This window comes from Bicyclus anynana, chromosome 21 (assembly GCF_947172395.1).
Source record: "Bicyclus anynana chromosome 21, ilBicAnyn1.1, whole genome shotgun sequence".
Lineage (NCBI taxonomy): Eukaryota > Metazoa > Arthropoda > Insecta > Lepidoptera > Nymphalidae > Bicyclus > Bicyclus anynana.
Window position 1 is genome coordinate 12,855,630 of NC_069103.1, and position 25,484 is coordinate 12,881,113.

At 37.4% G+C, this 25,484-nt stretch overlaps 2 protein-coding genes across 2 annotated transcripts in view; one reads left to right on the forward strand and one right to left on the reverse strand.

Moving 5' to 3' along the window:
• LOC112054385 (cyclin-dependent kinase-like 4) overlaps nucleotides 1–8,610 on the reverse strand; it is a 29,580-nt gene extending 20,970 nt beyond the window's left edge. The window contains exons 1-3 of the mRNA XM_024094159.2: nucleotides 8,330–8,610; nucleotides 4,183–4,372; nucleotides 983–1,102 (exon numbers count right to left, since the gene is read on the reverse strand). Coding sequence (XP_023949927.2) covers nucleotides 983–1,102; nucleotides 4,183–4,372; nucleotides 8,330–8,466 — 447 coding nt within the window. The 5' untranslated portion in view covers nucleotides 8,467–8,610. The remainder of the gene's footprint in view (nucleotides 1–982; nucleotides 1,103–4,182; nucleotides 4,373–8,329) is intronic.
• A 1,762-nt stretch (nucleotides 8,611–10,372) lies between these two features.
• Nucleotides 10,373–25,484, forward strand: part of LOC112054400 (cell growth regulator with RING finger domain protein 1) — a 49,103-nt gene continuing 33,991 nt past the window's right edge. The window contains exons 1-2 of the mRNA XM_052888036.1: nucleotides 10,373–10,879; nucleotides 16,164–16,306. Of these exons, the coding sequence (XP_052743996.1) occupies nucleotides 10,782–10,879; nucleotides 16,164–16,306 (241 nt within the window). The 5' untranslated portion in view covers nucleotides 10,373–10,781. The remainder of the gene's footprint in view (nucleotides 10,880–16,163; nucleotides 16,307–25,484) is intronic.

Sequence of the window (25,484 nt, forward strand, 5' to 3'; positions counted from 1 at the left end):
AAGTCCTTGTATACCTACTGCGTCAAACGTAGAGTGGGGTCCGTTTTTATGAGTTAACGCGATCTAGGCCTGAGAATGTTGTTACTACATTGTGACCTACATAACTAAGATCTAGAATATTATCACTAGCTTTGGATAAGGTTAGATATAAGATTAGTGTTCGTGCTATCAAATACTGAGATTTTCTTTCTTAGTGAAATACACACATCATTGCTCACCATCAAGCTTGATTGTGGTCAAGCGTAAGCCTATCTATACTTATAATAAATCTGTAGAAAGGTCAATTCTGTACATGAAATATTTTCAAAATAACTATCAGGGGGTGATTAGTGATCGATACTGATGCCAATATATATATAATGCTGATAAGAAGCCGTGATAGCCCAGTGGATATAACCTCTGCCTCCGATTCCGGAGGGTGTGGGTTCGAATCCGGTCCGGGGCATGCACCTTCAACATTTCAGTTGTGTGCATTTTAAGAAATTAAATATCACGTGTCTCTATCGGTGAAGGAAAACATCGTGAGGAAACCTGCATACCAGAGAATTATCTTAATTATCTGCGTATGTGAAATCTGCCAATCCGCATTGGGCCAGCGTGGTGGACTATTGGCCTTACCCCTCTCATTCTGAGAAGAGACTCGAGCTCAGCAGTGAGCCGAATATGGGTTGATGACGCGCAATATGGGTTGATGACTGATGCCAAAAATGCAATCAGTAAAATTTATGTCAGTCAATTATTCTTCATACTCCTGGGCAGGTTATAGTATACTTTTCATCGCGCTGCGATCAATAGGAGCAGAGCAGTGAAGGGAAATATTGGGAAAATGGGAGAAGTTATTACATTTTTCTAAGCTTCCGGCGCGTGTGCAGCCTTATATAGGTAGGGTAGGCGTAGGGGTAGGGTAGGGTAGGGTAGGGGTTGTTAAAAGTTTACATCTACTTTCACGCGGATGAAGTAGAGAAGAAGCTAAGCAACTCACAGAGGGATACTTCTCCAGCTCATGCAGCACTGTGTGGTCACAGTACTCGAAGACCAGGTGCAACTTGCGTTTGCGACGGAATACCTCGATCAGGTTCACCAGGTTGGGGTGCTTCAGGTTCTGTAAGAAAGAGTTTCTATTAGCACCACCATCATCATTGACAACCCATATTCGGCTCACTATAGAGCACGATTCTCCTCTCAGAATGAGCAGGGTTAGACCTTAGTCCACCACACTAGCCAAATGCGGATTGGTAGACTTCACACGCAGAGAATTCAGAAAATTCTCAGGTATGCAGGTTTCCCCACGATGTTTTTCCTTCACCGTTTGTGACACGTGATGTTTAATTTCTTAAAATGCACATAACTAAAAGTTGGAGGTGCATGCCCAGGACCGGATTCGAATCTACGCCCTCCGAATCGAAGGCAGAGGTCATATCCACTTAGCTTTCACGACTCGGCATAGCACCACCATATTTATATTTTAAATGCGTAAGTGAATTATTTTGTTAAGCTGTCAAGCATATACCATTAAACCGATTTTTAAAATTCTTTCACCAATGAAAAGCTACGTTATCAGCAAGTAACATAGATGTCATTTCGTCACAGTACTCCCACGGGAACGTGAATTACGCAGGTGGAAACACAAGCCATCCGCTAGTATGAGATTGAGGTTGCGTTGATTTTGATCGATGATATCTTTGCAAGAATTTATCTCTGGCAGTTCGCACCGGCATTTCCTTATAAATGCAAGGAGCTAGTTTTTGTTGCCAAGTCCATTTTAATCAAATTTTGTACTTAGGTATGATTGTATCTGTATGCTCTATTTACTTAACTATCTAACGAAGGCCTATTTTAATCGTGGGGAAATTCTCAACTTCGTTTTCGAATCGTCATCGAAGTTAACGTCGATCTACAACCGACTAAAACCCCACGCTGTTCAGAGTTCAGACTCATAGTCTGATGACTGAGCCACGGGTAAGTTTTGCGAGCTATCGCAACCAAAAGCGAAGGCCTACAGTAAATAAAGGCAACTCGCCAATAAGTTTTATCTAAAATACATAATTAATAACAATCACTTTAGAAAATCCACACCCTCCGGAATCATATCCACAAGGTGACAAAGGTCATATCCACAAGGCTATCACGGCACGGAGGGTGTGGGTTCGAATCCGGTCCGGGGCATGCACCTCTAACTTTTCAGTTGTGTACATTTTAAGAAATTAAATATCACGTGTCTCAAACGGTGAAGGAAAACGATCGTGAGGAATCCTGCATACCAGAGAATTTTCTTAATTCTCTGCGTGTGTGAAGTCTGCCAGTCCGCAATGGGCCAGCGTGCTGGAATATTGGCCTAACCTCTCTCATTCTGAGAGGAGACTAGAGCTCAGCAGTGAGCCAAATATGGATTGATAAATACATCAACAGCTGCAGCTTCTGTAGAAATCAAAAGGTAAGTAGGTATACAGTAGCGTGCCTTAGCTTTTAGCGTTTTCTGTTCAGTGAGCTTGCCAATTAATATCGTATTATACTTAAAAAACCATAACCTTCCTTACAACGGTCGAGTAATTACGGCACGTGAGTGAAATTGCGGTCTATAACTAGTTTGAATAATAAATCAAGCTTTATAAGTTCACTGACGCATTCGTCACGAGTTAAGTTAGCTTTTAGCATCCTGACGCATTGAAAAACTGGTTTCTTTGTTCTGAAGTTATAGCTACTTTCACTCTTAAGGTCATTTTTGTGGTCATCAGTCTTCCTGATGTGCGCATACTTCCTGAAGCTTGGCTGCAATAAATTAAATTCGCAAAATTTTTTACATCGCTTTGAGGTGGATGATCCTTGAACCAAAAGGAATGCGGTAGCGGAAACGAAAAACTGATTAATATTAGGCTATGACTTATAAAAAATCTAAATCCTTTAATTTATCAGACTATATTCCGTATAGTCTGATAAATTAAAGGATTATAAATTAAAGGATTATCTCGAGTAGAGACTTTAGCAGTCTACATTGTTAGTTAATAATTAATTCATTTGTTACTTATTTTCTAATATTAAACGCACAAATCCTAACGGCAATATTAACATAACCCGTCAGGTATTACAGGCATTACGTGAGGTAAAGTTCTACTTGATTTTGGCAAGTTGCAGATAGGTGATAGCACAGTAGATACACACTTTGCCTCCGATTCCGGAGGGGGTGGATTCGAATCCGATCCGAGGCATGCACCACCAGCTTTTCAGTTGCGTGTGTTTTAAGAAATTAAACATCACGTGTCTCAAACGGTGAAGAAATAACATCGTGAGGAAACCTGCATACCTGAGAATTTTCTAATTTCTCTGCGTGTGTGAAGTCTGCCAATCCGCATGGGGTGGACGTGGTGGACTATTGGCATAACCCCTCTCATTCTGAGAGGAGCTTCAAGCTTAGCAGTGAGCCGAATATGGGTTGTTGGGCTAGTAAGTCTGATCAGTCAGCCTTTGTCGACTTATCGAAAACATGTTTGCAAGTTAAGGAAGTTTTATGGAAGTTACTCATTTTAGCGTTCTAAACTGGACAGCGATGATCACCGATCGAAAGCTGAAAGCAACAACAGAACGCGGTCGCGCTGTCACACGGATTGGATGACACGGATTACGTTACTCTTGTAACGTAATCCGTGTCATCCATGAATGTATGATATATGAGAAAAGAAGAAAATATATGAGATATATGAGAATGTAGATAGTGCAAAAATGGGACAAGGTACGAGTATAAACAACATACAGCTCAGTAACAAGCCAAAAGCTAGGGAATATCCAGTTCAGGAAGATATTAGGGTGGTTGTTCGAAAGCCTCACCTTTAGCATACGTAGCTCCCGCAGCGCGATCTTGCGTATGTGCGAGTCGTCATTCTTCTCGACCAACTTCATATCAACGACGATCTCGCCGGAATAGATTGGTTATTCTAGGTAGTCAAGCGTTGTCAACTTATCAAACGCCTTAACTTCAGCGGGTCGTCTTCACCCTCGACAGAATTCTTGACAACGACGATGTCGCACTAATAAATACGTTATTCGAGCGTTGTCAACCAATCAAAAGCTTTACCTTTAGCATGAGTATTTCCCGTAGCACAATCTTGCGCATATGAATCCTCGTTCTTGACGATGTATAAAGGTTAGACTGGTCAGTCAAACGTTGTCAACTTATCAAAACCTCACCTTTAGCATGCGTATCTCCCGCAGCGCAATCTTGCGTATGAGCGGGTCGTCCTCGTTCTCGACGAACTTCTTGACGGCGACGATCTCGCCGGTGTCTCGGTTGCGACACTTGTACACGAGCCCATACGAGCCCTCGCCGAGTTTCGCGAGTTTCTCGTAGCGCTCCATCGCGCGGCTGCTGGCGCGCGATCTGTACACATTATATGAAACTACAACAACAGTGTTTAGAGATAACCTAACCTTATCATGATATTCAGCCTGTGAGCTTGCATTCTCCTTATAACGGAAAAGATATGGAGCCTTATACCGCGCTGCTTATATGCGGGATGGTAGGCTTATCTATACTAACTTTTACGGAACTTTTAGTCTTTTTTGTCCTTTTGTCCAAATAAACTAAGCGAATAGTACTTGTAGAGCTTACTGTGCCGTGGGAGACTAACATTCCGAAGGACCACAGTATAAAAGTGAATAAATATTATGACCTAACAAATGAACTAACTAAAAATGGCTATGTAGTTAGTCTGTACACCGTAGAAGTAGGTGCGAGAGGATAACCAGCAAAATCTCTCTATAACTTTCTTAAAAACCTTGGCCTCTCTAGAAGTGCAGCTAGTTCTATACTAGAACGAGTATCCAAAGTTGCTCTAAATAGGATCTTACCAATTTTGGATAAGCTGGTAGAACAACACGAGCTGAGAAGGGGAGTGTTGATCGATCGTCAAGGAATTTCCTTAACCCTACGTCCAGTAGTCACAAGTCCTGGACTTTGCTTGGTGTTTTTCTCTCTACCACTTGAATGCTAAGATACTCGTCTCTCTACTACCTTCACGTAGTGACATCAGCAGCTAATTTCCGAGACGTTATAAAGTTTGCATCGTACTATACGAGTTCGTAGCCGACTGCAGACAGCAGGAGCTGTTTGCATTTTTTCTTGCATTTTCAAAGTTAAGTTTTAATTTCGTATGGGAGAGTAAACTTGGTAACGTAACGCCTTACAGCGCCACTCTGTCTGACTTCCCTTTCTCTTACGCATGCGGCAGTAAGTTATAACTCTGGTCATGAGTCCTGAGTTTCTTTTTTTTATCTCCAGGGCAGCTGTCCCTATCTGCCATCCCATGTCGAAGGTAAGGTAAACTTAAGGCCGCCGAACTTCAAGACATCCCTTCGCTGTCAATTAGGTACGTAAATAACTCAAGTCTACCTTGCTGAAATAACGTAGGGCGATGCAATGGAGATATTGATTTTCCCCTTCATATTGCGTTCACTGTCACTGTAATTTCATCTCTAAACCAATTACATAAATTATATTTTACGTCGCCAATGAATGTCGCTCCACCTTCATAATTTATGAGTAAAAATGGTTTACAAAACCGATAAAAATATTCGTTAGCTTTTCATAACCAGGGGTAAATATTGATGGATTTGATTTATACGTCTCTTCTGTCTTCTTTGACAAATGACTGAATTAGGCATTTTATTTTTAGGTACGTTTTAGTTTATTTAGGTATGTATGGAACAGGTCGACTTGGGGAAAGGTCGAGCACTGTCGAAATCTTATAATTTTCTCTTACAATCATTGTTACTGAAATGTTTTTTCTTTGCATAAGCAAGCTATAAAGAGTTTTTCAGATAGCTTGGGTACCGAGACATAATACGTAGTGTATGTAATAGTATAGACAGAGAGCGATAGATACTTAGCATGTGTAATTGGAATGTTTGCTTTGAGAATGCTTATTCAGGACCATACTTAAAAATAGCATGCTTATTGCTATTATAGCAAATGTAAGCTTATTGCTTATTATAGCAAATGTAAACTGATGATAAGCATGCTCGCGTAATAGAAGCATACATAATAGCACGTTTTTAGCATGCTATTTTAGAGCATGTGTAAGAATACCTTAAGGCTTTGGTGTTTGTTCAGCTGGCAAAGTCACTATTTTGAACTTCAACTTATTAAAATAAACATCAAATCAATTGAGAAATGTCATCTACCTACTCTATGATATCCACAAAGGGTTGTCAGTAGGCACCTGATGACATTTTGCTATGTACATAGAATCTCAATTTCGTGAATGTCAACTAACAAACGTCAAAGTTAGTGAATCAGATTGCAGTGCGTCCGTTAGTTTGGTAATACGAGTAAATTGATAATAATTTTATCTTTATGAGACAATCAATTACTATTAATCAACTATCAATTAATTATCTAGTAAGAAGCCCTTGCCTGATATACTATACGAGTATTTTTGACGCCTCCGTGGCGCAGTGGTAAGCGCAGTGGACTCACAAGATGGAGGTCCTGGGTTCGATCCCCGGCTGGGCTGATTGAGGTTTTTTTAATTGGTCCAGGTCTGGCTGGTGGGAGGCTTCGGCCGTGGCTAGTTACCACCCTACCGACAAAGACGTACCGCCAAGCGATTTAGCGTTCCAGTACGATGTCGTGTAGAAACCGAAAGGGGTGTGGATTGTCATCCTACTCCTAACAAGTTAACCCGCTTCCATCTTAGATTGAAAAAAATCTTTATGGGTTACTTGGGATAGGCGGGGAGTGTGACTTGAGTGGAAAAGGGGAGTGTTAGATATCTGTCAAAGGTGCCTTTAACCCTACACACAACGTTCACAAGTGGGTGACTTCACTCAAGGTCATTCTCTGCCATTCTAGGTTGCCATTTTGTTTACAGTTTGATTTGTTAATTAAGTTGTTCTGACAAATGTTGTGACCTTTGGTCGACATTAGTTTTCTTATTTTTGTAATCACCTTTGAGTGTGCTAAAATAAATCATTTTTACGATAACTACTTAGGCAGGTACAACAAGTTAGTAACCAAACGGTTAAAGGTAAAACACCTGCCGCCACGAAAATTTTATTGACACGCCAAGCTTAATTTATTCATTGACGTCAAAACTATTAATAATACTAATTATTGTTTAAACCTAAGTAGTAATTATAAATGTTTTTTATGCAAATATCACGAATATTTAGTAGGTAGGTAGGTACTTAGATTATTATAAAAGAAGACAAAAAATATGACAGTTAATTAGTAAAACCTACAACTTGCATGATGAATTATTATGATAGTTTTTCTTAATTATGTAGGTAGGGTAAATCTGTAGATTTCCTTGTTATAAATTACTTGCAGAATTGTGGTTTTAATCTTTTTAATGATCGTAGGTATGGTACCTAACTATGGTATAATTTTAATTATTCGGTAAGAATAATCGGGTCTGACCAATGATAATTTTATATTATAGATAAATTTATTCAAATCTAAAAGTTACAGACAGTCAGTACCCTATCCTTATGATAGCATGTCTGTCATGTAGATAGGTTACCTACGTCTTTACAAAATCACTGCAAAAAGTTATCCGAATAATAGGCTACAAATCTGAGCGCACATATGCACAATTTTGTCTTTTATTCCATTATTTATTTATGTTAGCCCTTGACTGCAATCTCACCTGATGGTAAGTGATAATGCAATCCAAGATGGAAGCGGGCTTACTTGTTAATGGGAGGATGAAAATCCACACCCCTTTCGGTTTCTACACGATATCGTACCGGAACGCTAAATCGCTTGGCTTGACAGACAGACAGACTTACTTTCGCATTTATAATATTGGTATAGATAAGAATAATGGGGCGATTTTATAGGGATAGGGATAGGGGATAGGGGATAGGGGAGGGATAGGGATTTTTCATTAGGTACAGGCAATATCTTGTCGTGTACTTCATAGATGCAAAAATGCACTGCCTAAGTATCTTGAGGAATAATAATTATGAGCCTGTATTGGAGACGCTATTCTCCATTTTATACAATTTGAACGTACAGTGCCTATCCTGGTTTGAACCTTGTTCACAGCACTGGTCCTGACGTACCTAGTACTAGTAGGTAGTACTTAGGTACTTTCTCTTTTATGACCAGGATCATTGAGAAGTGGTTACGCGGCCGGACTTAAAGTCGAAAGCTCTAGGGTTCGATTCTATCTCACCCATTTTTTTTTATGTTTTCACCTAATTAAATCTGGCTAATATTAATTTATTTAATAAAATTCGTTGATGTATTGAGCCTTGTAATAATAATTACAATCCACCAATCTCATGTGGAGGTCAATGTTACAATCAAAATAAAAATACGGTGGCAACCAACCTTCTCGGCAACAACGGCAGGTTGTTCCCAAATAACCACAACCGCTTATCACCGAACCATTTCTCCATGCAGGACGCCACGTTGTTCCACAGTTTGAATTTCGAACGATCCCGATTCCGATACTCCGCACTATTCATTCGCGTTTCTGAACGAAAACTAGCATTTCCCGCTTGAATCACAGTCTAAATAATTCGCGGATTTTTAAATAATTTTCGTTTAAAAACTTAGTTATTTACTTTATTTCTTTTTTTTTCGAGAGATGTTTATTCGGCGAAAGCTGCACGGCTTTTACTTAGGAGTATGGAAATATATCGATCGTTGGGTTTGTTTACAGTTTCAGTTGGCCTGTGTACATGACAACCGCAGTGGGCGGGATTAAACAATGGTTATCGGATTTTTTAGCTAATGTAATGTAAGTGCGGAGGTATGCCTTCATACCTACCTAAGATTTAGTTCAACAAATGTACCTGAGTAGGTACTATGTAATTTTCAAGGTCATTATAAGAATTATCTTATTGAGGTTTGCCTGAAGTACCTCCCTACTCGTATGTGATACGTAGGAATGCTTAAAAGTTCAAGGTCACTCACTTTTGGTACACTTTGGTTGTTCAATCCTGCAAAATACAATACTAAACGATATTGGCAGCTGAGATACAAGGAGGGGGGAATTCTGGATGGCGCTTCTTTTTCAATATAATCCCCCTCGAGCTCTATACACTTTTTACTTTTTCATCAAGAAAATATAGTATTAGGAATAAGCAAAAAAAAAGACGTTTATTTTTATAAAAACTACTTTCAAAATGAAAGTTTGAAAACTTTTTGAGGGCGAAGTTAGCTTAATAAGAAATTCCTTGCTTGGTTGGAACTTTATCACCGCACGAAATTCAATTTGCTCCATTTTGCAAATGACTTCCCGATTTAATTTTTAGTCATGTATGCAAACGTGTAAAAAAATACAGGTGTACTGTTGTAAATAATTTGAAATTTAAAATAATGATGAGTTCACATAAACAACGGTACCTACTAAAAAAAATTTGTACCCTCATTCCTTCATCTCCGTTCTGCGGAGTTTTGGACCTCTGATTATTTTATGGACCTCCCCTCTTAGGAGCCCTTAATATTGGGTATATGCTTATGTTAACTAAAAAAAACTTCAGAAATACCAGAACGTCAAAAGTTATCTAAATAGTCAATAGTTTACTTGCTAATAATTTGTGATTTTTCATAATCATACGATTTGAGCGTAAATTAACGGAATTATTCTGTTGATTTTGGCAATCAAGTACCTAATGCAAAATGTCTTTAAAGTATGTTTAATAGTCTACCAACGCTGACAGCTGTTTTCCTCTACCCAGAACGACGAGGACGACGAACGACTACCTTTATTAGTTTACATAGATTATTATAATTTTACCCTTCGATTCGACTGGTACTGCACCATAGGTAGAGCCAGCACTAGTAGAGTCAGTACTCTACTATTATGGAAGGTTTGCTATGGGTGGGTCATATTTATGGGCTACAAATGCTGTCGCATAATCTCATCTATTCTGCCTTAGACCATTCTTATTATTGGTCAAAGTATACTGCGGTCCACAGCTTCCCATCAATAAAAAATTTCAGCTTAACTACATCTACAATGTGTTAATCCGCTGGCTACCGGCTTATTGCATAGGCTAGTCGGATTGACGTAATACAAGGACGCTTTTTTAGTACATAAATTATTGAGTAAGTAAGTGATAAAATTCATCTAGAAAATAGAAATGTTTAATTTAGCGGAAAAGTCGTAGCAAATTTAAAAAAAAAATTGGAACTCGTGCTGCCATCTTGTATGAAGACGATCATACACGTGAAATTATACTCTTGGAGCTTTCAAACTATATCTATTTCTTTCTAACTTATATAAAAACATTATGTTGATCTCGCTTTAACAAACTGCTTGACGTTATTCGTTCACTGTGAAGTTATTTTTGCGCATTTCCATTCACTGCTTCAGTTCACCTTCAGTTTCAGTCTGTCAACTGTCATGTGCTGACTGCGACTGCTGTCATCAATTCACATTTTCATTCTCATTCTGTCAAACTACGTTCCACGGAGTAGTGCGTCGCGATATTTATTTCGATCAATGTTTTTGTTATGATTAAACTCGCAATAAACATTATTTAGAGAGATCTCTTATCACAAGGTTATAACCATACAGAGGATTATTATTTATTATTGCAGCTGCGTAAGACAATTGGGCAATAAAGCCGCACGCGATTCGCGAAACTGTTGACGAAATTCGCAAGATAGAATTGGAATTAGAAAAAATAGATTTTTCGTCGTCGAAAATGTGAATTTGTGCGGGCGTGTGTATTTTTGTTTCTATTATTGTGATGTGAACCGATGTGTCCTTTAGTTTTCGGTACTTTGGAACGATTTGTTGTTGTTTTGTGATCTATTTAGGTGATGCAAAATGGGCTCGACGGGAGTCACTTTGGCAGACTTGCCAAATATATTTATTATGATTGGGGCCCTCGTTGCCTTCTTTATGATGCTAGTCATACTCCTGAGGTGAGTGATTGATATGTTTACTATATTACGGTACTAAATCGAGATGATACAGTTTGGCTAAGTATTTGTTTTGAGGCCAACTGGTAGCGGTCACTCGTATTATCAGATAACTGTAAGTGCTAAAAATAGATAATGTTTCTTGCATAGAAGGTATTTCTTACTCTAAAGATTAAGGTTATTAGCAGTGTATGAATGTGGAACCTAGTTTCTAATAAGATTTATACTAGAAATTCTATTAAAGTACTTTCTTATTAGTGTTACAAGCATTTACCTAGTAGTTTTGTGTACAACAAAATAAAGATTTTCCATTTAATGCTCCAATTAAAATAATGATAAATTTACTGTATGATTTTTAGTTTTTAAAATATCACCTTTCAAGGATTTTGTTATAGCCCACACTTTTTGGTACCTTTGATAATAAAATTGTAAATACACTGGCTTTATTGTTGTAAGTTATAATGTTTAATACATTTTTGTAATGAAAAATATTCTAATTGGAATTTTTCTTATAAGACTTTAGTCAAGGAATGTGCTAAGAGATTTTAAAGTAAAATAGAAGTTGTATTTGTGAATTATAAACAAACTTTATGTTTACCATCTCTTGTGGAACTTCAATATATTCACAGAAACACACTGAATAGTGACTTAAAATGTCAATTTCAATGTCAATTTGCATTCGTTGATTACTGTAGATAGAGAAGTAAATAGACATATCAGTCACCTCATTCTCTTTCAGCAAAGATAATTTATTTATTTAATTGAAACACCTACAACTAGTACACAGAACATATTTAAATAAAAAGTATACAATGATGTTGGATGGTGGGGCCAGTCACTTACAGGTGTCTAAAGCATTCAAATACAAGTGTATCATTCAAATAAGACATGTATACACTCTGTAAAGATATAAGTCAAGGTGATTCTATATTTGGTGTCCTGATATCAGATCAGATTAAGCCTAATAACAGTACAAACAAGTTTGTCAATCAGTAACAGATTATAATATTTTAACTTAAAAATCCTTACTTTTCATACCCATATTGTAAATGTGGCAGGGTGTCTGTTAGTATAAAATAAATGAGTACATGGTTACAGGCTCAACATGTTGCAAATTGTACATAAAGTAGCTTAAAATATATTAGTTAACCTACCGCTGTATTGGCCGTGTCATTGATAGGGCGCCCCCCCACTACAGGGGCCCGTTAATCGAAAATCACTAAAAAAGTCACTATCATATTTATTTTAAGCAAGTATTTTTATTTCTTTTGTAAGAAATACCCTTCGTTTGGGCTCCCCTACTGATTTTGATACAGGGCCTCCCCAAGGCATGCTGCGCCACCGGAACCATTAGTTTGGTGCAGTGTGTTGAGGATGTCAAACTTTGACTTACAACAGCACACCAAACAGTTGATGCAGTATTCACTTCTCTGTCTACATTTTTAACCATTTCACCATAACAGTGAATGAATGAATGTTTTGCTAAGGTTGTCAATATCATTCTATTTTAGCAGCCTACACCAGCTGGCCTATTCACTAATTTGGTCTTTTTTACAACCTCTTAAATTAATATCAAATCAACTTACAAATGTCATCTACCTACTGTATGGTATTCACAAAGGGTCGTCAACAGGCACCGGATGACATTTGTTACATAGAATCTCAATTTTGTATATGTATACTAACATATGTCAAAGTTAGTAAATTAGCCTGCAAGTCTTTCCTTAAATGATTAGGAGTATCAAGCTAAGACTTCTCTAATACAGGTTGGTGAACTTAGAGTGATATTATGTTATTAGGTGCTCCTGAACCATCAATCTCCTATTAAAAACGTCTCCCACTCAATGAGTGCCAAACACAACTTCTTGGCACTCAATTCAAGTAGTTGCATTTGCAAATTCAACCTTAAACTTAATCCATAAGGTTGAATTTGTTCTGAATTTGGGATTTTATTTAATTATATATTAATGGACTCTATTTAAAAGGTTCTAGGTATAATTTTCTTTACCAACAATTCTAAAACTGTCAAAGCAAAATTGTCCAGTTTTTAAGTGAAATTTTCTATTATAAGAGATCATTTTATTATAAGAGGTCAATGTCCTGGACACTAAAGTGTGTGATTGTAAGCCATGCCAGATATGGTCCAATAAGAAGCCATCATAGTGTATCAGTTGTAAAATACTGTATATTTTAGTTTTGATGAGAAAAAAATCTCTAATTTCACATACATGTGTAAGGAATATTAATTCATCATCCAGCAATATCTTTTTTGGCCCAAGATATATGTAAAGAAATAGAAAGTAAAATTATAGATGTTAGCTAAACTGTGGAATAGTGTTATAATTAAATACATAATACCAGTAGGTAGTTATACTTACTAAATATAAAATACCCTGTAATATTGTAACAAAAAACTTAAAAAAAATTTGCTAAAAGTTAGATTTTATGCTTAAAATAATATAATTATGTACATATATATATTTATATCCATGTAAGTATTAGGTAGGTATAAAAATTAAATATAAATGTAGATATAGACTTATTAAAGTTTTAATCCAATTAATTAATTACTTCTGCATAATATTATCAGTTGCAAAAAAGTAGTATAGTTTGTAGTACCTCATTAATTTTTTTTTTTTTTTATTCTTTACATGTTAGCCCTTGACTACAATCTCACCTGATGGTAAGTAATGATGCAGTCTAAGATGGAAGCGGGCTAACTTGTAAGGAGGAGGATGAAAATCCACACCCCTTTCGGTTTCTACACGGCATCGTACCGGAACGCTAAATCGCTTGGCGGTACGTCTTTGCCGGTCAGGTGGTAACTAGCCACGGCCGAAGCCCCCCACCAGCCAGACCTGGACAAATTAAGAAAATCTTAATCTGCCCAGCCGGGGATCGAACCCAGGACCTCCGTCTTGTAAATCTACCGCGCATTTATTGTAATACCTATGGTTATTACAGAAAAGCAGTAAGTACCTATAATTACAAATTGTGAAACCATTGTTTTCTATCAGGTTCTCATTCTGAGAGGAGACTCGAGCTCAGTAGTGAGCCGAGTATAGGTTGATAATGATGAAACTGTATATTCCTTTGCCAGTATAGCAAACAACCGTTTGCTACAGCTACAACAAACAAAATATTTAGCACTACTGATGCTAGGGTTGCCATCTGTACTATAATATTATATGTATAGTATTGTACTATATTTTGGGTCTGCGTATATACTGTTAAAGAAATATATAGTACGCAAAAATACTATATTTTCAACAACTTTATGAACGTTCACGTATTCCGAACTTAACTATTAAAAAAAATATAATAATATAAAATATTATAATAGTTAACTATAAAAAAAAATGAGCTTAAAAACGTCAAAAAGCATTTACTTAAGACAAAATTCTTGAAAAATACATAAGTAAGTGTAAATAAATATAGTTTTTAGAAAAACAAACGTGTTTTATCGCTTATTTCGTAAAATACTATATTTTCTTTAAGCGTAAATCTGAAAAATACTATATTTTTCTCAAGAAATGTTGGCAACCCTAACCAACGTAGAGTCCATTTATTACGATTTTTAGGATTATAATTTCGCCATGTCCGTCTGTCTGTCCGTCCGTCCGTCCGTTGGTCTGTCTCTCCGCGGTTTAGCGCAGTGACTATTACTACTAGAAAGCTGTAAATTAGCATGAGTATGTACATTAAAAATGTGAACAAAGTCGTACAATAAAATCTTGAATAATATTTTTTTTATGGTACACACATGTAATGTAGATCTTTGAAGGATATGAAAGGTCTTGTATTAATATTTCTCGATTTAGGGACTCGTTTGTAAAATATTAAGCTTTTATGAGCTGGTTTTTGTTAGAGTCAAGTGTCCCCACCCTCTACCGGTTAAACGGTTGTATATGTGAAAAAAAAATCGAGAATAGGTTATATGTATAATGAAATTATCAAGTAAAACTATAACAGCTAAGTAGCCATTGCTATTTAAAGAGTTATAGTCGACCAACTTAAAAAAGTAATAGGGAACCGAAAATTTTAAAAATATAAAGTTGTCAGTAACTCAGAGTCTGTTAAAACTAGAAAGCTAAAATTTGGTACGATTATCTATTACGTCTACGTCTTTAAAGTGTTAAAAAGAAAATTTGAACAAAAAAAAAATTTGGGGTTCCTTCGATACATCAAAGTGAGGATGAATTTTTTATCGTTTATCTCATGGGGTATCGTAATCGGTATTTTTGTGCATTACGAGAACATCAATACTAATATATAAAGCTGAAGTGTTTGTTTGTTTGTTTGATTGAACGCGCTAATCTCAGGAACTGCTGGTCCGCGATGCGCAAAAAATACTATAATATATTGTACTAGCAGACGCCCGCGACTTCGCGCTTGATACTCGTTTACGGTATGTTCATGTATGGACTTTTCGTAAAAGATTTCAACCCCTTTTATTTTTACTCCCTTCCTATTTTATTTTCGCGCCAAAAAATATTCTATATTCCTCTTCGTATTATGGTCTCAAATCGTGCCAGGTTTAATTTGAAGTCATTCAGTAGTTTTAGCATGAAGACAGCCAAAAAAAAAATGTTTTTGGATATACTGAAGCCAAAAATGTTTTTTTGCCCTATTAAACCCTCCAACAAAAATGTTCAATATATCTTCAATGTACAGAAATTGACGTGTTACAGTTTTATTGTAAGGGCGTGGGTTCTAATCCGGTCCGGGGCATGCATCTCCAACTTTTCAGTTGTGTGAATTTTAAGAAATTAAATATCACGTGTCTCAAACGGTGAAGGAAAACATTGTGAGGAAACCTGCATAAAAGAGAATTATCTTAATTCTCTGCGTGTGTGAAGTCTGCCAATCCGCATTGGGCCAGCGTGGACTATTGGCCTAACCCCTCTCATTCTGAGAGCTCAGCAGTGAGCCGAATATGGGTTGATGACGACGATTGTATAGCTGTAAAGATGTCTCGTTCGCGCGCAAAACTTCTAGATCAAAGTGAATAATATTCGTTGTTGTCTCTTTATGTCGATGGAAAATATTACGCTAGCCACAAACGGTCAATTATTCTCACGTTGCTGTACCCACCCACGACTATAATTGATCGTGTGTTGGTCACTGCGTACATGACTTGTATAGTATGCCGCGTGGGTACTGCCGTTTGCTTTACAGAAACGTGAGAATAATTGACCGTCAATGGCGACCTTGTCATCATGGTCAGGCGGAGATGTCGCCAAAATGTGATGATAATGTTGATGATGGAGTGTCTCCATTGTTGCAGGAACATGGAGTTCATAGGCATAGTGGGCGAGGGACGTGACGACCCCTGGCCGCGGTCCATGCAGCCGCCGCGGCTCCTCATGCAGAGGGTCCACATACCCTTCACCTTCAAACTGCAGGAGAACCAACCTATAGGGTACAGCAGTAAGTATATCCCAAGTTTTCTTCGTTCCTGATTTTTCCCTACCGTTTATAACGCGTTTATTGATATCAGCCAGGATTTCTTGTTTTTTTGTTATCACCATTTCACAATATTGTCAAAAATTAAATAGGTACTTAAGTATCCACTGCCTTTGGCCACAGTAAACATATATCTTTTACTCTGCTTTGGTGTTGAAGTTAGGGCGACAATAATCACTTGACATCAGGTGACCTGCCTGCTCGTAATAAAAAATATTATATTATCCATAGGTATTTTTCAGTTTAAAATGTTCACCCCTATACTTAATTTATTTTTACAAAATGGTATGTAATAATGTAATGTAGGTACTTAAATATATTTCATGGTCGTTACAATATTTATTTATAAGCTATGATGAAATACTCAAAAACCTTTTGACCCTGCAAATAAGTGTCGTTTAATAGACGCTTACATTGTTATTTAAAAGTATAATGAAGTTATTGTATAGACAGACAGATTATATTATATTTACAATTTAGTCATGGAATTGTTAAGTACTTATTACCTACCTATTCATTAATTTACTGTGTTATTCAATCAATCAATCAATCAAAATATATCTGCGAATTCAGGTTACGGTTCAGATCTTGTTGAAATAAACACCAAATTCTACCTTCCAGCTAGAAAATACTTAGAGAGAGTTTCCAAAGGGTTAATTAATTTTCATTTGACGAAATTTATTTAAATCTCTAGGAGAGGTCAGTTGCCTGCCCCTTGACCCTCCGCCGCCCTACATAGCGACGCACTTGGTTGAGGAGCTGAGCTTATTTCCGAGTCTCATTTACCACCCAGATTTTTTTCTAAAAAATGGGATGGCGACACTGCACCGGAAAGCGCAGTGTTGGTCGACCCACTACTAGGTGGGTCGAGGACATCAAGCGGTTTGCAGGGAGCCGCTGGATACTGGCGGCTCGAGACCGTGGTGTTGGGAAATCCATGAAAGAAGCCTATGTTCAACATTGGACTTTCATCGGCTTATGATGATTATGATGATGATGATTATGATGACGGGTTATGATTTCTTTACAATTCTATTTTATTTTTTAATTCACTTTCGGCCTATACACATTTCATTGTATGCCAGGGTTTAATGAACGGCCTAGGAGTCTTAGGCGACTCGCGACGCTCAGGATTTTTTTTTTAAATCCATCAATTTCGCTCGTGGTTCAATCCTGACGTATTTAACTTGCTTGCTTTTGGTATTCAACACACAACACAAATCTGGTGTGGTGACTGTGAAGGTCCGTGCAAGAGGCCTATGTCCAGCTGTGGACGTCCATCGGCTGCTAATGTCCCCACTAAGTGGACCGCGGACATCAAGCGGATTGCAGGGAGCCACTGGATGCTGGCGGCTCCAGACCGTGGTGTTCAGAAGTCCATGCAAGAGGTCTATGTCCAGCAGTGGACATCTATCGGCTATTAATGATGTTGAAAACACCCATATTTTCCGTCTGGCCATTTTAAATTGTGATTATAAAGTACCGTTCAATCAACCGTTTGTTCCTACTTCCGCCTTCCGTCACGGCAATACCCTAGCATCTAATCAAGTAGGTATTTAATGTTTTATATATTCCGCTGCCACTAATTGCAATTTAGTCAAATCTAACATATTGCAAACATGTTGTCCTTGTGAATTCACGTGTTTCAATAGGAAGCACAAGTCTTTAAATAATCTACCTAATATTTAAATTTAATTTTTTTAGAGACTTTCCTTCCTTATTTTTTTCTTCGCCTCTTAGATTAGCGTAATTAATAATTATTAGTTATCCACTAATTAAGCGAGCAATAGTTGTTTGTTATGGAGTGTGTGTATACATACTTAACAAGCGAAAGATTCTAAGGTTGAACCACGAGCAAAGCACAAACAAATTTTATTAATATATAAAAAAAATTATGAACCGGTCTACGGTAAAAATATTTTTTTTTACTCTACAAATTTTACCGTAGGCAGGATATTTTTTTAATAATTTTTATTTTTTATCATAATCGGGATACAGGTTTATAAACGTTTTTTCTGTAAACTTTGTTTTTCATTCGTTAGTGGTTATGATAAGAAAAAGTTAAACTAATTAGACTCCTCCTATTTATTGAAATCGGTTAAAATGTAACCTTCATTACCTGCCCGCCCTAACCAAGTGGCACGACGATTCTCATTCTACAATCACTAACGCTTCGAAACTAGGAAGATGTATGGGAATGACATTTGCTATCGTCAGGTCAGATTTTACGTAAACTTAGAAGATGGATTTTTCATTTTCCTTTTGGTGCACGAAACCCTAACACGTTGTTGTGGGGATACCTTAAAGAATTCGGCTCACGCAAGTAACTCGGGGAATTTATTACAAGCGGCCATTTGGATTCAAATCCCGCCGATTATAATATACCCGCGGAAATCGAATAATTGCACGCGACGAAGCCTCCCAACATTAGCATAGCTCCGCAAAATATGCCCCTTTTTTCCCATTCCATCGATATTCAAATGTATTTCGGATAATTTCGGAAATGTTGATGGCGACAGACGAATTTTATTTATTACTAGCTGACGTTTCACCCGCGTGGTTCCCGTTCCCGTAGGAATACGGGGATAATATATAGCCTATAGCCTTCCTCAATAAATGGGCTATCGAACACTGAAAGAATTTTTCAAATTGGACCAATAGATCCTGAGATTAGCGTGTTGTTCAATCAAACAAACAAACAAACAAACTCTTCAGCTTTATAATATTAGTATAGATTAGCGGACGCCTGCGACTTCGTCCGCATGGAATTTAGTTTTTCACAAATCCCGCGGGAACTATGGATTTTTCTGGGATAAAAAGTAGCCTTTAAGTTAATCCAGAGTAAAAGCTATTTCCATTCCAAATTTCAGCCAAATCGCTTCAGTAGCCGCAGCGTAAAAGAGGAACAAACATACTTACACACTTTCACACTTACACACAACTTTCGCCTTTATAATATTAGTGTGAAGTGTGACTAGCAGATTCCCTGCGGTTTCACTCGCGTAGTTCCCATTTTTGTGGAAATACAGGAATGATATTTGGCCTGTGTTACTCGCTGATAACGTAGATTTCCATAGGTGAATTTTTTTTAATATTCTGTCCAATAATTTCGTAAAAATCGAACAAAAACTCAAATCTTATAGTCCTTTACATGAAAGAAGTCCTCCAGACGCGGCTCTAATGTCTTAAGGCGCTCATTGTCATTTATGTAAAACGCTGCGATTTTATTTCAGGTTTTAGCCGCGGGATTTCTTTCATGAAAAGGACTCTACCTCTTTGTACTTTAAACTGACATCTATGCCCAAGATCAGAGATATAACTGAAGGTCCGTAATCCGCTTACGTGGGATTTGAAACGATAACTCTTTATAATAAGAAGTCAGCCCACGCATCTCAACTTGTGATTAATCTCTCAATTAGATCTAAGAACAATACATGCAAAAATAATAACATTTGATGATTATCAGTCGATGGTGATTGTTGCTGACTCAATCACTATCATTCGTTGATGACACTCCCATGATATGCGGGCGACGGGGGGAAAGACTGCGCGCGTGTGAAATCGTGCGTGCGGGGAAGTGAGGTGCATCAGTCATTTTTCATTCATCGCTGCACGCCCCCCGGCGCGCGCGGACCATCGGGAGTGTTACGAACGAATTTGCCAAGCTATAGTCTGAATGGTTGCCTTGCCGGTCAACGATATTTTATACTAGAGATAGGACACTAGAGCTTAAAAACTGAGGCGGACAAATGTGTATAATTGTCTTAATTTCATTTAGTCGCTTATTAAACAACGAAAGTTATTTATACACATAATACCTAAATATTGTCTACAATGTCGAGTTATGTGTTTAGGAAGTGTAAAAACTATTTATATACTAAATATATAATGTAAGTAAACACAAAATTGTGCATGACTTTATGCCTTCTGTGATATTGCTAAGATACACGTAGACTGCCAAAATCATTACCTTTTTGGCTTCGCCGTAGTCGGGTAAAGATCTTAACTCTTTTAAGAATAACCCTCCTTTATGTCGCGAACTAAAAAAGGTCCATGGTCTGTAGTGGGTCATTATAAGCGCTATATATCGCTTAGCCCATTTATAACTATACTACTTGACGCCGCGCGGTTTCACCTAATAATATATAGCCAGGGATAATATAGCCTTCCTCGATATATGGGCTATCTAATACTGAAAGAATTTTTCAAATCGGACCAGTAGTTCCTGAGACTAGCGCGTTTAACCAAATAAACAAACTCTTCAACATTATATCTATACTAATATTATAAAGCTGAAGAGTTTGTTTGTTTTTTGTTTTTTTGTTTGTTTGATTGAACGCGCTAATCTCAGAAACTACTGATCCGATTTGAATATTAGTATAGGTATTATATGGTCCTAATGAATTCCCTCAGCTCGATTTTCAAAAATATTTGCAATCTATACTAATATTATAAAGCTGAAGAGTTTGTTTGTTTGTTTGTTTGATTGAACGCGCTAATCTCGGGAACTACTGATCCGATTTAAAAAATTCTTTCAGTGTTAGATAGCCCATTTATCGAGAAAGGCTATAGGCTATATATTATCCCCGTATTCCTACGGGAACGGGAACCACGCGGGTGAAACCGCGCGGCGTCAGCTAGTAATAAAATAAAAACAAAGTATTAGCATCGTCTGCTCAAACTCGTTTAGCTGTGAACACTGCGAGTGCCGTTCACCTTTGTCAACAAAGGCTTTATTGTTAAGGTTAATGTATCGAACGACAAATGGCCAGACTAAGCAGCATGTTCATAAAATATCATACAGGCCACTTTATTAGGCTCTTTTAACGGCTCACTGTAGGGCCTATAAATAGGCTTTGTCTTTAGCAGTTTAGTATGGAAAAGGATGACAGATGGACATACTTTCACATGTAATCTTAATATTACAAAGAGTTTATTTATTACGATAAAAGGAGATTGTCCATTTCAGGTCCATCCGTATCATTAAAATTTAAAAAATACAAGGAATTTATTAACATTAATTAAAGTGAATAAATCTAACTAAATAAAAATAAGTAAATAAAATAAAAACCCAAGATTTTGTGTTATATCAAGATGGCGCCCATAGAGCAACTATGACAGGATAATAATGACAGCAAACGTCAAATCGACTACTGCATTGAAAACGTCATCTATCCGCCATTATTACCTTTAATAGTGTTGCATTTCTTGGGAGATAATAAATATTATTTCGAAAGAATTAAAGTAAATTCGTAGATTTGTATAATCAAAACTAGTTAAACTACTAGGAAACTACGCGATTGAAATCCTGCGGTCTGATTGTTTGTAATATAAAGAAATAGGGGTCAGTTTTGACCACATACAAGGTACGTTGCCTTTTTTTAGCGATATCACAGCTAAGGGTTAATTTAGTAAAATCATTTTCACTATATTTTAATAACGCGTTCTTTGCACGCACATTCGCCCCAATGGAATTGTAGGTGATATTAAGGTGCGTGGGATTTTGGCACAAATAAAGCCGATGGACGTGACTTGCGTCGCAGTACTGCCAATCCGCCTACATATAGGCATATAGAGGGATATCTTGTTCACGTTATACTAAACGAGAATTGAGTCATTGCTCCTGTAGTAAAGGTCAGAACTCATTAGAGCTAAAAGGCACCTGGGGCCTTAGCTATGTAGAACGTCGATTATCTTTCTACAAACGCTAACGAAAATTGAAAAAATGTATGGGAATGACAGATTTGATCGTCAACTTGATCAATAATGAATGTATTTTTAATTTTCGTTAGCGTTTTGTAGAAATGCGTCACTGGATCGCTTCGCTCACAAGCTAATACCATTACGCGGCAATGCAGATTGGGTGCCAAATGGATCTAATGATTTCTAATGACTTTTATATCTTGTTTATATTGTCATTAAAAAAGCTAATGAACATGACTTGCGTTGACTGCCAATCCGCCCACAGAGAAATGTATTGTCCTTATACTAAACGAAAACTGAGTCATTGATCCAGTGGTATAAAGACCATAGCTCATTAGAGCCAAATGGCACCTGGATCGCATCGTTCGCAAACTGTAACTATCACGCGGCCGTGCGGATTGGGTGCCGGGTGGTTGATTTGATTTAATGACTTTTATATCTTGTTGATTTGGCAAACTAAGCCCACGATCGTGACTTGCGTCGCAGTATTGTCAATCTGCATATAGGGAAATATAATTATTCGAAAACTGAGTCATTGATCCATAGGTATAAGGGCCATAGCTCATTACAGCTAAACGGCACTTGACAACGTCACGAATCCTCGATCTTAAGTTGTCACAATTACGAGGCAGTGCGGGCGGAAGGAGCACACACATATGGAAAGAAATGGCTAATCGAACCTAACATTACTGCAGAATTTGAAGAGGCATATTATTGTGCTAGATTTTATTTTATGAGTCATCATCATTATCTCCTTTCGGGGTCGTCCATTCGTCTCATTTACGACTAGTAAGCCGTAGAAGAACGTAAAGAGCCGTGATAGCCCAGTGGATATGACCTCTGCCTCCGATTTCGGAGGGTGTGGGTTCGAATCCGGTCCGGGGCATGCACCTCCAACTTTTCAGTTGTGTGCATTTTAAGAAATTAAATATCACGTGTCTCAATCGGTGAAGGAAAACATCGTGAGGAAACCTGCATACCAGAGAATTTCTTAATTCTCTGCGTGTGTGAAGTCTGCCAATCCGCATTGGGCCAGCGTGGTGGACTATTGGCCTAGCCCCTCTCATTCTGAGACGAGACTCGAGCTCAGCAGTGAGCCGTATATGAGTTGATAACGACGACCTATTTCTTTCTTTTTTCTCTCCCTCATCCCTTTAATCCCTCCGCATTACATTACAAAACTAACCTTTTACTCCTCATTTTTTCTGTCGATTATTATTGAGATTTTTTACTAATTTTTATTATTTCCAATTAAAAAATCCGTAGCTTGCTCGGGATTCAGACTTGGCACTCGCAACAAAAGCGAACTTTGCTCACTTGTTTAACAAATAGCTATTGTGGCTTAGGTACATTTCTAATTACGTCCAAGTTCTCGACATTCTAACACATATCCGTATTGACGAAACCTTAACTAAAATCAGAAATTAATAACTTTGACGATATTATCGATAGTGTATAACCAACTTGCTAGGAATCCTATTAAACAAACCTTGATGTCGTATCGTATGTTGTAATGGCCCATTATCCCATATAACGTCTATAGCTTATGTTTAAGAGTGCCAAATTGTGTTCATTGTTCAAATGTCAATGGCGTTTCTTGCATAAGCTGTTAACATACCGATTACCGGCTCTGCTTTATGCACGAGGACGGCCAAAAAATATAAATATTGATATTAGAGCCGAGAGGCGAAATTTTTAGCCGACTGCCGAAGGAACATTACGTTTTTCGAGTAAATGTATTCGTACTTTGGCACTATTTATAGGTAACTAGCGCCCTACGGTTTTACCCGTGTAGTTCCCTTTGGGATATAAAATACATGATACTCACAAATATATGACATTTGTTTTTTTTAATTTTTAATTAATATATATTATCTTTAAGGAAGAGTCAGTAATGTCAGAGACCAAACGACGGAAGCCTGTTCCACACCTAAGCGGCGTGGGTAAAAGTGATTAAAAACATTTCGTGCGCGTTGATTGGATGTCAACCACATAGAATACTGTCGCTAAATTGTGTTTTGCTTTTAGAACCGGGAAGTAGGAAAACATAATGAAATAATACCCATATAAATACATGGCAACAACTAAACAACATAGTCACGCATAATAACTTTTTACAGCTATTTAGTGTAGTCAAAAGTACAGTTTCTTGAGAAAGATTCTTAGAATGGCAGGAAAATTGTGAATTTATGATATATACCAGCTCATTAGATCACAATTCAGCTGGTGGGAGGCTTAGGCCGTTACTAGTTACCACCCTACCGACAAAGACGTACCGCCAAGCGATTTGGCGTTCCGGTACGATGTCGTGTAGAAACCGAAAGGGGTGTGGATTTTCATCCTCCTCCTAACAAATTAACCCGCTTCCATCTTAAATTGCATCATCACTTATGATGCAATCTAAGATGTGAGATTGTAGTCAAGGGCTAACTTGTAAAGAATAAAAAAGGATTCTTTGAGAAATACACATTTTTTTTCTTCAGTTTGCAATTGCAGTTTTTATGTCTTCCCACCTAGCGAGGATTGACCAACACTGCGTTTTACGGTGCATGGTCGTCATTTCAGCATTTGGTTCCCCAAAATCCACCGGTAGCTTGACTCATTAAGCTATGTCGGTGACCAGTTTTGCAGATCTGCTCATTTCTGATTCGATCACGATTCGATCAAGATACACTTTGAGCATTCGCTCGCTTGAGTATCTGAAATTCTGAACCGTCTTATGAGGCCCATAGTTGGCAACACACACGGTCTAAAATTTTTCATACCATACTATGTATATTCTAGCCTAGAGCTTCGTTGAAACGGGTGATTTTAAAGTGGCCTAAATACACTTAACGTATTTATAACAATCGCGTGACTATTCTTATAATACTTACTAGTTTTAACCGGTGCCCAGCCATGACGTCGATGAATGATACTAACGGGGACACTGATACCCCAATTTCATTGACAAAAATACATTCGCAATACTCATATTTTGATACAAATTTTTGTAATTAGGTTAAATAAGGTAAATAGTTAAATTACACCCTCAATAGCTCAGTGGAAAAGGGGCCGGATTCATCACAGAGGGGTGGTGGTTCGATCGCCGTCCGCTGGACTATTGATGTACCCACTCTTAACACAGTCTTTTACAACTAGGTAGTTGGAGGAGAACGGGAATATTGGTCACATTTAACAAAATAATCTTTAAGAAAATATAAATGACCTGTATAAGGTCCACGTTTTGCCTAGAAGATGCCTTCACTCTTGACTTGAAAATAACCATATTGAAGTCGGCGGGAAAAAAGAAAGCAAAGAAAAATCCTAACTGCAATCAACATTTTTTTTTAACTAGTGTTAATAATATTGTAAATCTATACTAAAAAAACATCAAAGAGCTATTACTATAAATAATATAATCTTACTATATTAAAAAATATAAAATGCTATAGTTGGC